This window comes from Dermacentor silvarum, chromosome 6 (genome assembly GCF_013339745.2).
Source record: "Dermacentor silvarum isolate Dsil-2018 chromosome 6, BIME_Dsil_1.4, whole genome shotgun sequence".
Taxonomy (NCBI): Eukaryota; Metazoa; Arthropoda; class Arachnida; order Ixodida; family Ixodidae; genus Dermacentor; species Dermacentor silvarum.
The window spans coordinates 171,117,530-171,130,565 of NC_051159.1; the positions used below are offsets into that span (position 1 = coordinate 171,117,530).

General features: G+C 47.0%; 1 protein-coding gene across 9 annotated transcripts in view; it reads right to left on the reverse strand.

Annotated features, from left to right (window-relative positions):
* Positions 1-13,036, reverse strand: part of LOC119456398 (irregular chiasm C-roughest protein-like) — an 812,164-nt gene that overhangs the window by 20,063 nt on the left and 779,065 nt on the right. For all 9 annotated transcript variants that reach the window (XM_049669811.1, XM_049669813.1, XM_049669810.1 and 6 more), the window contains 2 exons: positions 12,737-12,940; positions 9,968-10,264 (listed from right to left, as the gene is read on the reverse strand). In XM_049669811.1, coding sequence (XP_049525768.1) covers positions 9,968-10,264; positions 12,737-12,940 — 501 coding nt within the window. The remainder of the gene's footprint in view (positions 1-9,967; positions 10,265-12,736; positions 12,941-13,036) is intronic.

The window sequence follows — 13,036 nt, forward strand, 5'->3', positions numbered from 1 at the left end:
TGCTACTCGTCTTATTTGTACATATTTGTAAATATAACTTTTTGTGCAACAATATGAAATCAAGAAAAGTTATTTTGCCAGCAGCTTAGAAGGAAAGAAAAGCCCAAAACTAAACAGATCAGTGGCGCTTCAATACACGAACGCGGGTGCATACCCATGAAAAGAGGGCCATCCAAGATAGGAGAATCTGTTAAATCCCATCCAGATCGCACGCATTTCCAACTTATTTTGCAAAGCGTCGCCAGGCATCGGCGCATACATATTACGTTTTGCGATGGCCGCGCCCCTGAATGTTTCCCCATAAGGTTGCCGATCGCAGCTGACAGAATACGGCAGGCATTTCGGCCGTCGTAAAAGCGCGGTCAATGTGCTGGGCGTCAAATAGCCACGCCGACACCCGCTAATGTCACGCCTGAAGTGCATCGAAAATGCGCTCTATGTGGTTTCAGCTTCATAGACAACTAGGCTGCTTTGCTCGCTCAGAAATCACCCTCACCGCTCGCCTACAGGGCGATGGCACTTCCACGCCACTCGTGTGGCCCGGCCTTGAAACTAACGATATTAAGGCTACACACAAAGGATTATGCGGCTGGCCACTCTCGCACTTGCATGCGCGTTTTCGCTAATTGCCTCGACAAGCGGCCAGACCACGCGGCGAGCTTTCTGCCGTCAGCGGGGCGAAAACGGTGCACTCAGCACGTGAGCAGCGAAACAAAGCGGGAGACCGTTGACGTGGACGAGCTGGTACACGATGCCATCGAAACAGCGCAAATGCACGGGACGAGGCAACGAGGGGTGCGACAAAACACTGCCGTTCCTCTTCTTGCCTTGATCCGAGCATTCGCGCTGTTTAGACTCCGACGACGCGGAGAGCACGCGCCACACGCAGCGCAAGATATACAGCATCAAGGAAAGACTGAGCTTAGAAGCTAAGAACGTGAATGAGTAATCTATGAAATGAATAAATAAATCAAAACAGGAATATGCAGGGCGAGAAATGCAAAGCGAATGCAAAACAAAAAGTAATACACCCAGGGAGATGGAAGGAGAGCACGTACGCGGGCAGATACGCTAACCTCTGCTACTACAAAGCCATCCTTCGATGAAGCCCTTCGGAGATCGGTTAGTCACCGCCACTACCAACCCAAACCCTGCTCAAAAAGTATTTTGTTTTTGTATTAGAGTGGTTGACAACGCTTCTCGTGACCAGTGTGGTGGTGTCATTGTTGAAGAAAGAACCGATTTTTTTTTTACGAATGCGTAAGGGCTATGCCCCGAAAATGGTGACAGCTTTTTTTTTTAATGAAGCATTTACTATTCACTTTTAACTGCTATTCCTTTGACTGCGCGCGTGTTCTGTGACGTAACGGGTTGAATTCCTATAGTCGGGTACAACTTAAGAAGAGAGGAGGGGCCCCGCCCAGATGACCGAAGCGCCGCAGCCGATTTCCTCCGCTACTAAAGAAATAGTCCTGTTTACGCGACTCGCCCCAGCTTGAAGCGCGGGCTGCCATGTTCTACGTTGGCGGGGACACCGGCCGTCCGGCTGATGACGCAAGTATTTAGTGCGCGCCCATCGGTGGAGGCTCGTATGCATCCGTCTTTGAGGGGGCAAATGCCGCTGCCTTCTAAAGTTTTACCCGAGTATAAGTGTTTCGATGCTTCCAGAAAATAAACACTTATTGGAATGCAGCGCTATGTGTGTGTCTTGTTCCTCTTCTGAAATGTGTGCTAGTTGCGATAACCTAAGCGCTTTCGTGATCCCATAGCAACAGTCCCGGATGATCACAACCGTGATATACCCTTAAGCGCATTCTTAGTGTTTGTCCGCGTTAGGGTAGGGAAGACGGTCACTCGCGACTGTGTTAGCTCATGATGATAACCAACGAACTCACGATGTCGAAATGCTGGCCTTGCCAGTTGTAGTATATGCATAGTCACGAAAGTGCTTTTGCGCTTCTTAAGGGTAACATACTTGCACAGACGATCTTAGTGCTGATTCGCATTAACTTGCGCAAACAACTTGCACATGTGCATACGAGTTGTCTCTATTTTATTATTTTTCCACCTACTCCTCTGCTTTCCCCAAGGTAGGATAGCGCGGAGAAATGTTTCGTCTATTGACTTTCTTTCTCTCTTTCTTTCTCTATTTCTTTCTCTTTCCTTATTTCTCTTTATTTATTTCTCTTTCTTTCTTTCCCTCTCTCTTTCCCTCTCTTTCCCTTCTCTCTTTCTCTTCTTTCTCTACGAAATAAAATTTGTTTTTCTCGCTGCACAAGTGCACGAAAACATGCTCATTACAACCACTTTTATATTCTGCTGTTCGACTATCCCCTCTTCTCTTCCACAGCCGGTAGGCGTTATACACCTTCGGTGGCAGTTGCTAGCTGGTTCTCTTTCTCTTCCCTGCGATTGTTTTTTGTGTGCACACCAAATATAACAAAATTTTCTTCCTTTAGATTTAATCATTCAGCATTTCTGGAAGCCATCTTGTCCTCTGAATTTCTTTCAATTCCGTTCAAACACTGTTGTCACAAAGAAAACCTCAAAACACGGTTTCCATTCTAGAAAGAACAATGAAATCTGCCGCGGTGTATCAGTGGCTGTGATATTATGCTACGGTCGCAAAGTCACAGGTTAAATTTTTAGTGACGATAGCCGCCTTAAACGCAACGCGGCATGCAACATTGCTCGCCTATTTAGGTTTGAGTACAAGTCTGGCAATCTCCCTGTTCAAAATTTAACCACAGCTTTTAGATGCGAAGCATCTTATGCTCGGGGCTATGTCACCCCCTCCCTCCCTCCGCCGTGCGGCGTCCACTTCCGGTTCCGCTTCCTGTTCCGGAAGCCAGCTTCCGGCTTCCGGAGAACGCTTCCGGTGTTTTGCCCGAATGATCCCCAGGTGCTTCACCCACTCATCATCATTTACTTCGTCCTCTCATTTTCCTCCCGCAACGCCGCGATGAGTGCCACGGACAGCGTCAACGCCAGTGTCAGCACCGTGGACCGCGCCGCGGAGAAGAGGGCTCGAGCCGCTGCCACGAAGCGGCAGCGGCGACAGGCCGATCTGAAAACTAATGGGAACTTGAATCGACCCCATGGCTGCTTCGCACACTACTCAGGGTTCCCCTACGGGAAGATGGTGTAATTTTCATTGCTGACTTTCTCATAGCAAAGGTATTGCTTTGGTGGAATACAACTCGCCAATCAATTTAATCAGAAACAATATTTCAAGAAAGATTCACGAAAAAAAAGGGGACGCAATTAACGTTATATTGAGGCGTATTGAAAAGGCCTGACGAATGGCTAGCAATAATCAGCTTATGAACCCGCCGCGGTGGCTCAGTGGATAAGACGTTGCACTGCTGAACACGAGATTGCGGGATCGAATCCCGGCCGCGGCGGCCGCATTTCGATGGGGGCGAAATGCAAAAACGCCCGTGCGCTTGCCTTGTAGTGCACGTTAAAGAACCCCAGGTGGACAAAATTAATCCGAAGACCTCCACTACGGCGTGCCTCATAATCAGAACTGGTTTTAGCGCGTAAAACCCCAGAAAGAAGATCAGCGTCTGATTTTTGCCCAACAAACCGAGTTATAGAAAGGAAATGTCGGTCGGAAGGGTATATATACTTCTGTCCTGCTCCTCCAAGGAGGAATGAGGGGATGGAAATAGCGTGAGGTAGGGAAGTGCGAGAACCGACGGTGCGATGCCATAGCAACGTACTGCGGAAGTAGAGACATCAGCGCTGAGCTCAAGTGTTGCACTGTCACGCGGCGCATCGTGAGCTTTAATACTAAAAATCAAAGCGATAACGCAGGCACTGACGTATACCCCCACGCGTACAGTACTTAAACCACTTACGCTGTGAAATAAACGCAGCCGTGTTGCGGCGAAAAATAATGCGTCTTGCACTATCGTCGACCGGACCAGGGAATTCACGTTCAGCGCAGCAACGAAATTCATCGCGAATTGTCGTAAACTTTGGTCAGCCAAACCTTAAGTTAACTCGTTAGCTGATGATATGGCTTTCATGTTATGTATGTATATATATATATATATACACGTCAACATTACAATTACGAAACAACTTTTAGGTAATTTTAAGAAACACAACTGCAACGAACACAATCTCAACTTTCTTTTTTGTTTTTGAATATGAAGCAATCTTTTCAGAATCAGCCCAGTTTGTTGCGGGTATCTCGGAGTTCTCGCGGGCTGATCCAGAAGATAGTGCAATCTAAAAAAAGCAGCTAGTAAAAAGAAAGCACGGTTTGGACAGTCGGTGTACTTGGTTTGCTCCCGAATTAAATTGAAAGCGAGTGCGTAAAATTTACTAATTATTCATGGCATCAATGTGCCTCTAGACAAGCTGTATTGCATCAAAAGCCGGGCAACCTTGCTCTAGATTTGAGGTCAAATCTGCCATAATGCGAGCGTCCACTTGAGTGTGGTTCCGCTCTGGTCGGGTTGCTTCCAGAATATATATACAGTGAAATCTTGTTGATACGGTCCGGCATAATAAGTTTTTTCGAGACAATACGTTTTCTTTTCCTGGCTAACGGCCAATAGGCGCAATGTATTTTCATACGATTATTCGATCGCAATTTCACCTGAAATTGGATAATACGACTGCAAAAACGGGCGTTTACTGGTATTTCTAAAACTCGTAGCTTTAAATTCCAGTGTACTAGCCTAAATAGCATTCCAACGACCCACGAACAGCGTGTTAAGCCCCTGCCACACTTATGCGGAGCAGCATTTATACACACGCGACGCACCATCCGGCGGTAGAACGCTGTTGCGGCAGTGCGGCCACGGGACTGGCGGTGCGCGCACTATACCCCCTTCCCCAGTGCAGGGTAGCCTACCGGGCTCAGCCTGGTTAACCTCCCTGCCTTTCCCTTATGACTTTTTTCTCTCTCTCTCCGAGCGCATTTTTTGCCGTCATCTCAGTCGTCGCCGTGAGGTTCTGTATAAAGTCCAACGGCGTTAAAATCGTCGCCACGCGCCGTATATGCTGTAGTGCGAGTGAAAGCGCGCGAGGGACGCGCGCTTTCACGGAGAGCGAACGCACGGCGGAGAGCAAACGCGAAGTGTTCCGTCGTGCGGAAAGCCGTTGGGGGACGGAAGGGAGGGAGGGGAGGCGACGTTTAGCTGTGGCACCAAATGTGTATCTTGCGACCGGGTGCAAGGGGAACTGGCGACTCAATCTCCCACGCGAAAGGAGGAACGCGGGAAGGCAGAACGTGAAGGAGGAGGCGCGGCTTCTACTCTGCCAGCAACTACGTACTTTGCGCGGCTGAGGGCTATCGCGCGCACCGTAGGTTGAAAGCGATTTCCACATGGCTCTTACCTTTGTAAGGGCTGTGCTTTCCCCACTCACTTTCCGTTGAAGCGATAGACCGCACCAACGTTCGGTCGCTGCTGCTGCCGCGCTTCCAGCGTTTTGACAGTGGTTGTCTGCGGTCATCGAGTGTGATCTATTGATGTTTGCATGTGCGCGCGGACACCATGCTTGTTATTTCAGTTAGTAAGCGAATGTGTCCAAGGTCGATAAAACTACTATCCTTACTCCGTATAGCTCTCTACTAGTAAATTTGCTATCAGAATTGATGCTTCGCCTTTCAGGCGAAACGGCGACTTTTTTTGTACCTTGCAGAAGAATTTTTCCCGGACATTGAAAAGAGGAAATCCAGCGCAAACTGACGAGCTATGTCAATATTGCTGAATAAAAGTGCACTGGCTGCGGTTCGTGTGGCGTTGCGTAATGCTGCTCCGCATAACGTGTGTCGTCGAGTAATACTGCTCCGCATAACACGTTATGCGGGGCAGTATCACTAGACAACACACGAACCTTTGTTATTGAATTTGACATCGAGTACGCCGATTTTCATACTTCTTGGAGCTTGATTTGACTAATACGATTTTCGGATGATACGTTTTATTTTCCGGTTCCCGTGAATATTGTATCGACGAGATGTCACTTATATATGCACACACATACGTAGAGACATCGACACACAAACTCATATGATACGTGACAAGAGCTATAACCTTTCGCTGCCGGAGAGTTATATGATTCATAGCAACCATTCTCTACCAAACCATACAAGCTCCGCATTAAGAAGATGTGAATTGGAGTTGACTATGCTTATTTATTTTTTTTACGTCAAAAGCGTAATGTCATTGTGCGTTCGTTACAGCAGACGACACGCTGGTTAGTCAAGGCAGAAATGGTGAGGAGTGGTGTATGCAGACGCGAAAGACGGTGGTAAGGTTGACTATTATTGGCCCCTTTGTTCCCGGGCATTTGGTATAATGGAAACTGCCGCGCGCGTGCTACGTGACCTGATGCAGGTGTCAGAGATATGTCAGAGATAGGTGCGGTTGGCCCAACGCGAATTATGCCATTATGATTAGAGCATTGGGCTGTTGCGCAGGGACACTGAGGTTCGATCACACCTTCGGACACATCATTATTTTATTTATATTCTATGTGTGTGAGCTATTCGATAAGACAGCAGCAGAATCAGCACTCAGCCGCACTCACGGTAAAGAAATTCCGGGAGGCTTTGCTAAGAAAGATTCCTCTAATGTACACAAGCACTCACCGAGTCTCTCCTCATCATCATTCATCCCGGTACTTTCACTCCCATTCACTCTTCCCCAGTGCAGAGTAGCAGACTAGAGCGCACTGGCTCCGGTCCACCTTTCTTTCCGTCCTATCAATAAAATCTCGCACTGTCTCTATCTTCGTTTTAATAGCACTATCCTCTCTAACGGGTTATTTTCCGAGTTAAACGCACTTAGAGTTTACATGCACCAAGTAAACGCATTGGCAAACACGGCCACACCCGTGACTTCCGTTACAGTATGAATGGTTATGATAGCGGTCCATACGCTTCGGATGACAATCACCAATTAACAGTTAATCAAGCTATCACTTCATCTCACTTCACATGAATCACAAGTTATGAGCGGCTAGCCCTTCAAATTTCTCGGATCGTTCAGCAATTCCGACGTGCGTAGACCTGACGAGACGCATCGGCAAAATAACGACACGTCCTGTGCTAACGCATTATCCGTGCTGTAACCCGTTTGACGCGCAATTCTGTTTTACTTGCAATTTATCTGCATTTGGGTTGGTATGCGCCAATTTTGTAGCCACGTACGTCCTAAGGTATCGCAAATTAGTACTTGTGTTTAACGTATGATGTATGCGCTGTTGTAAACCTGTCTATTGCCGCTAACCGCTAGCCACAACAGTTACCGTTAACGGTAACTTTATTAACTAGAATGTTTTCTTATCTAGAACTTAAGGAGTAACCACCAAATAAACAATAATAAATAGTAAGGAGATGTCATAGTATTTGGGCGGAAGATAGTGATTTCTCTTTTTGAACCTGTATTTACTTCTCTCTGTTGTTTTTTTCTTCGATTGGGAGGCACATCATTCTTCAGTAAAAGTTCACCATCGATTTTATTGGGTCCCCTGCCTGTTTTCTCAACGCAACTATGTTTTTGAAAGTGTAAATATCAACAAAGCTTTGTTATTCTTGCCGGCACTGACGTATATCCGCTCGCATTATCCATGTGAAAGTACACTATAAAAAAGACAACCTAGTAGAATGGTGCGAAAATTCATGACATTTGGTATTCAAATCACTGTGGTCCGCCTAATGAGCACGTTAGACAGTAATTTCTGTGTTCACTAACTACGAACGCCGGCTGGAATTAGTCTTAGTAAAATATTTAATAAATGAAACAATAACTTTGTCAGCATGCAATGACGGGACGCTTGTTTCAAAAACTGGGAAAACTTCTGGTACAAAGCAGGAGGTCGTGAGCCGCGTTTCTCTCTTTTTGTTTTCGTTCCCTTTTTCTTTCTTGTTGAAAGCCATTCGCCCCCAGAGCAACGAGGCACTTCTAGTGCAAGGATTACGTTCAAAAAAAGAAAGAAAAAAAAAAACGAAGGCTTATGCCAGTGATCACCGCAGCAAGTTCACCAAAGCTTCCCCTGCGGAGTTTCATAAAAATAAAAAAACCTTCGCTGTAATACCGCTCTCTTGCTTATCGTTTGATAACCTGCCTGGTGGTCGTTATGAATTGCTTAGTACCGCTCGCAAACAACGTTCCCGTAATCGCTTCGCTGCACAGGTACTTGAAATGAATTACAAGCATACAGCAGTGCACGAAAACGGACCTGTTAATCTGGCACGCCGTGATGTCGTGCCGCGAGCACAGTGCGAACTTATAGCTCAGCTGCAGTCATGCGGCAATTAGTAATTTCGTAATGGCTGTCTGCTAATGGTTCAGTGACAACGCTAGGTCTTGTAAAGGTTAAGTGCATCGCACGGACGTATTTCGAGTCATACGCATTATGTTATTACTTCTGGTTTAATCTTCCTGGGGACAAGAGGGAAGCTGGACTACAATCTGTTCCCCAGTGTTTTTCATCGGAACAACAAAACAGACACGAGAAAGTTGTAAATAACAAATGACGCGAAAAGGGTTAAAAAAAATGAGAAACAAATGTGTGATCATAGAATAGGTCGAGCGGAGGAGCTTAGTTTCGCAACTCTCTAATTCGTTTAGAGGACAGACAGACGGGGCAAAAAAGAAAAGCGAAAAGGCGAAGATAATAAATACGGATAGCTATATCCACGCAACATGCCCAGCCACTCCCAAACTTAACCGGAACAATAAAGGAACATCTACAGCGGTTTAGAACAAACACGGGCTGGGGGAAGCAAACATCTAATGTTTTGGAAGGAACGCGCATTAAGCTAACAGATTTAAGGCACCCAATGCAGAAATAACCAGCACCCTCCCCAGGCGGGTAAAAAAAAGGCGCTTAAGCCGTATTCGGTTAAATAAATTTGAAAATTATTTCTGGGGTTTTACGTTCCTAATCCACAATATGATTATGAGGCACGCCGGAGCGGGCGACTCCGGATTAATTTCGACCACCTGGGGTGCTCTAACGTGCACCCCAGGTGCACGTTAGAGCACCAGTGCACCAGTGCATGGTGCACTGGTGTTGTTGAATTTCGCCCACATCAAAATGCGGCCGCGCGGTCGGCATTCGATCCCGCGACCTCGTGCGTAGCAGCGCTACGGCCACTAAGCAACCACGGCGGGTGTTCGGGTTAAATGTGACGGTCACTGTTCATCCCAGAAATGATACCTTTCGCGCTATACACGAGTCCAGGACCACAGAGAGCTGAGCAAGTTCGTAGGTATATACGGTACTAAAAGGCAGGCGTACAAAACACCAAAAACACACAAAAGGAACGGGGCGTGAGATACCGCTAAAAATGTTAGCACATACACATGCCAGTCTTCGATTAATTTCAATAAAGAAGAATTGTCACGCTTTAACCGAGATTTGGGAGCGCACAAACGTCTCAATGATTGCCGAGCTTTCTCTTTTTTTTTTTAGCTTGGGTTGCCAGGCGGCAAACGTCGGTATCAAATTAAATATACAAGTTGAAGATGACACTGCCTTCCCATGAGAGGATGCGCCTAGAAATTTTGTGCCTTCCTTCTTTTGTGCCACTGTGCTACCTTTCAGTTTGTATAGTCAGCGTTTGTATTGTGCTTTTATTTCCTATTGTGTCTGGTTTGTATGCCACCATTTCCATACGTGATTCTATGTGCTGTCGCTTATTGCAGACATTCGGGGCATGTAAAGCGGTGCTATAGCCTACACTTTAAAAACAGTTTACACGCGTTGAGGTGTATCATGTCCAATAACAATAATGGTCCAATAACAAAATTCAAAGGTACTTAGGTATATACGCTACGTGGATGAATGCGAAAGCATTGCGACGGCCTCGTTCGCGTACTCGCGTGGACGTCCAAAGGAGTCCGGTGCAGCTCTTACGTATTGAATTAGCTGTGAAATGAAAACCGAGAGGCAAAAAAAAAAATTGGGAAGAAATAAGCAAGCGAGACACACTCACACTGGATGTTGAGCGTCCAGCCATCCTCGAGGCCAGCACCGGAGAGCAGTGGGTTGTCGGCGCGACAGGCCAGGTACTTCCCGTGGTCGTCGGTATTGGGCGCGAATGACACTGTGCTCGTTGTCACGTTGTCACCCACCGACACATTGTCGCGCGCAAAGGAAAGCTTCTTCTTCCCCAGCCACCAGGTGAGCTGTGGCGCCGGCCGGCCACCCGTCGACTGGCACGACAGCTCCACCTTGCGGTGTGCCGACAGAGGCCGCTTCAGCGTGGTGATCCGCACGTCCAGTGGTCGAACTGCGTGGCAAAACGCCATGATGCCATCACGTAAGTCGGTGGACCATATATCCGTGAGATGTGGGCGCGGCAGTGCCTCATAGGCAAATTGGAACTAAATTTCACTTTGGCTAAATCGATAATAAATTAATAGCATACACTACCGAAGTAATATTGACAAAGCTGTAGGGCTTGTGGCTGTCTGGTTTAGTTAAAAGCGGCTTTTAAATAGCGTTTAATCAGATGACGCGTGCATCCAGTGGTTAGCGGATGTGACGTTAGTCCCAGCACGTTGCATTCGAAATTTTTTCAGCGCGCCACGGGTCGCGCCTAATCTCGGAAGTCATGACGTGGGCCGCGATTTCCAAGTTATGCGTCACTTCCGACGAGCGGTAATGGTGGCGGATTTCTTATCTTTTTTATACTCTAGGTGTAGAAAACGTTTACTTTTGAGAGCCCTTCGAGACGTGTGCACACGTCTTTAAAAAGTAAGGTTTTGCACGAAAATTGATCTATATCTATCACTATTTGAAACGAGGCTTTTTTATGCAGACCAGAACTTTGTTGCCGTTGTCCTTTAACGGCGCGCCAGCGCTGATACCCACGAAGACAAGGGTGCATAGTCAAAAGGTTGCTTGTGATAATGATAACGTCTGAAAGGCGAAAGAAAAGTGTGATTGAAAGAAAGAAGAGAGGCGGTTTCATGTTGTCATTGCTGAGCTCTAAATAAAAGCTGAAGCTTTCGTATGTAGATATTGCAGATAATGCGTCAGTGCTAGCCTGCTATCTGCCCTGTAATCAATGCGGTAAATGCGTTGGTTTCTTAGATTTCAGAAGCGATATGGCGATAAAATGAACAACTTTGTGTTGATATTCTTACACATGCACTAGCGTGCTTTCGGTGCCTTCAATAATTTATCAATGAAAAGAATGATAAAGCAGACACAAAAAGAGCAAGGAAATACCAATGACCTATAGATCAGCATGTGTCATCGAAACATATTGTACACTACATTACCAAGCTTTCCGTGTCGCGACGTAATCTTCATATGAAAGGGCCTGAGAAAACTACTATCACTACGTGAAAATAAAGACACGGGGCCGAAAAGTGTAACTGAGCTTGTGTTCCACCGGTTTTTGTTGTTTGCACTCATAATATACGTGATAGATGGGCCACCGACTCCACCCATCTCCGCCTGGCTCTGATGGCGTGAAGCATTGCCGTGAGCAAGACCGTATGTTTACGGGTCGCCCAGCGCGGCTTTGTTCGCAGATACATTTCCGGCGACGCCAGAATGGCCCCAAAGTAGCGGCATTCAGCGACAATGGGCTGTTGTTATCCATCCACGACGTCAACAACGTTACAAGCTTCGCGATCAATGAGCACACGGTTATAGCGTGTGGTCCACGTATTCAGGCACCCGAGAATATACAGGGTTGAGTCGAAGGGCGCAGAAACGGTGGGCTCTGTATGTAATCTCTTCGAACAAAAGAGATGCATTAGCCGGCTAACAAAGGTACTCAGATAGCTAAATGTCTGTTGGTTTAGGCTTATTGTCTTCGCACCAGCTATTACCCATCAGCAGGATCTGGCTGTTCATACACCTCTGCACAGGATAGCACACGTGCTCAGCACAAAGGTGCGTTGCAGAAGCGTAATAAAATAAGAAAACATAGTCGGTCAGGACAGTGGTTGCGACCAACGGTATATAGCTCAAATGGGCTTAAATGCAGCTCCACGCTTTGTAACAACCCTTAAGACCGGGAGAGACACATAGATGACTTAATGACAGCCGAATAAAGCAGTGTGGTTTGCGTGCTCTGAAAGATAGTCTTGATGAACTTGATTTGGGAAACGCTAACGCATGAAAGGTTCCTTCCGCTTGAGTTACGCGTCGCGTGCTTTAGTGTATCACATTTCCTGTAGCAGCAAGGACGATTGTCCGGCTTGTCGACACTACAGCGAATGCTTGAGACTTGGTTTTGTAATGCTCAACTTTCAACAGTCGTCGCTCTGTGCTGCTCAGAAAGTTCCAACAGCTTTGCCCTTCTCCGAGAATACTCGATTACTTTCGAATTCAAAAAGTCGAGCTTCAACTCGATGCGAGGCTCAGAAAGGTGTCCTGTAATTCTCAACTGTGGGGATCAACTCTCGTCTATAGGGCTCATGATCTGTTCGTGCGTGTTCTGATGTGTTGTGCTGTACCACCCCTACGTCCCTCCCCCCTTATACCTCACTTTCCCTGCTTTATCTCTCCTCTACAAGCGTATGAGTGTGGTGCCCATTTAAATAGACAAATATTACCCTGCTAATCTTTTTTTCAGTGTGGTGATTATAGGTCCCCATGATTATAAAATTCTAATATTTACACCCATACTGTCAGGAGCTACCTGCCAGGCCCATCGGGTAATATGAGCTTCTCCAACAGGAGCTGCCTGTGTGCTTGAACAGTGTCATCATCAACCACTGCATGAAGCCAAGACGTTACTCACGATTCATGTTGATGGTGACGGAGGATGAACGCGGCAGAGTCAGGTTCGTGTTGGAAGCCTGACAGGTGTATGTGGCGAGCAGGTCCGAGCGCTGCAGCCTCTTGATGACCAGCTCGTTTCGGACCACGTCCAATGGCGAGAGCGCGTACTTGTCGTCCACGAGCTCGGGGCCTCGCCACCAAGTCACCGCTGGAGCAGGACGCCCTACATATGCACATCGGGATAAGGTCACACTTCAGGCAGGCAAAAGTCGATGTAGTCGAGGGGCTGCCAGTCTTCCCACAAACAAGTGTGCAGCAG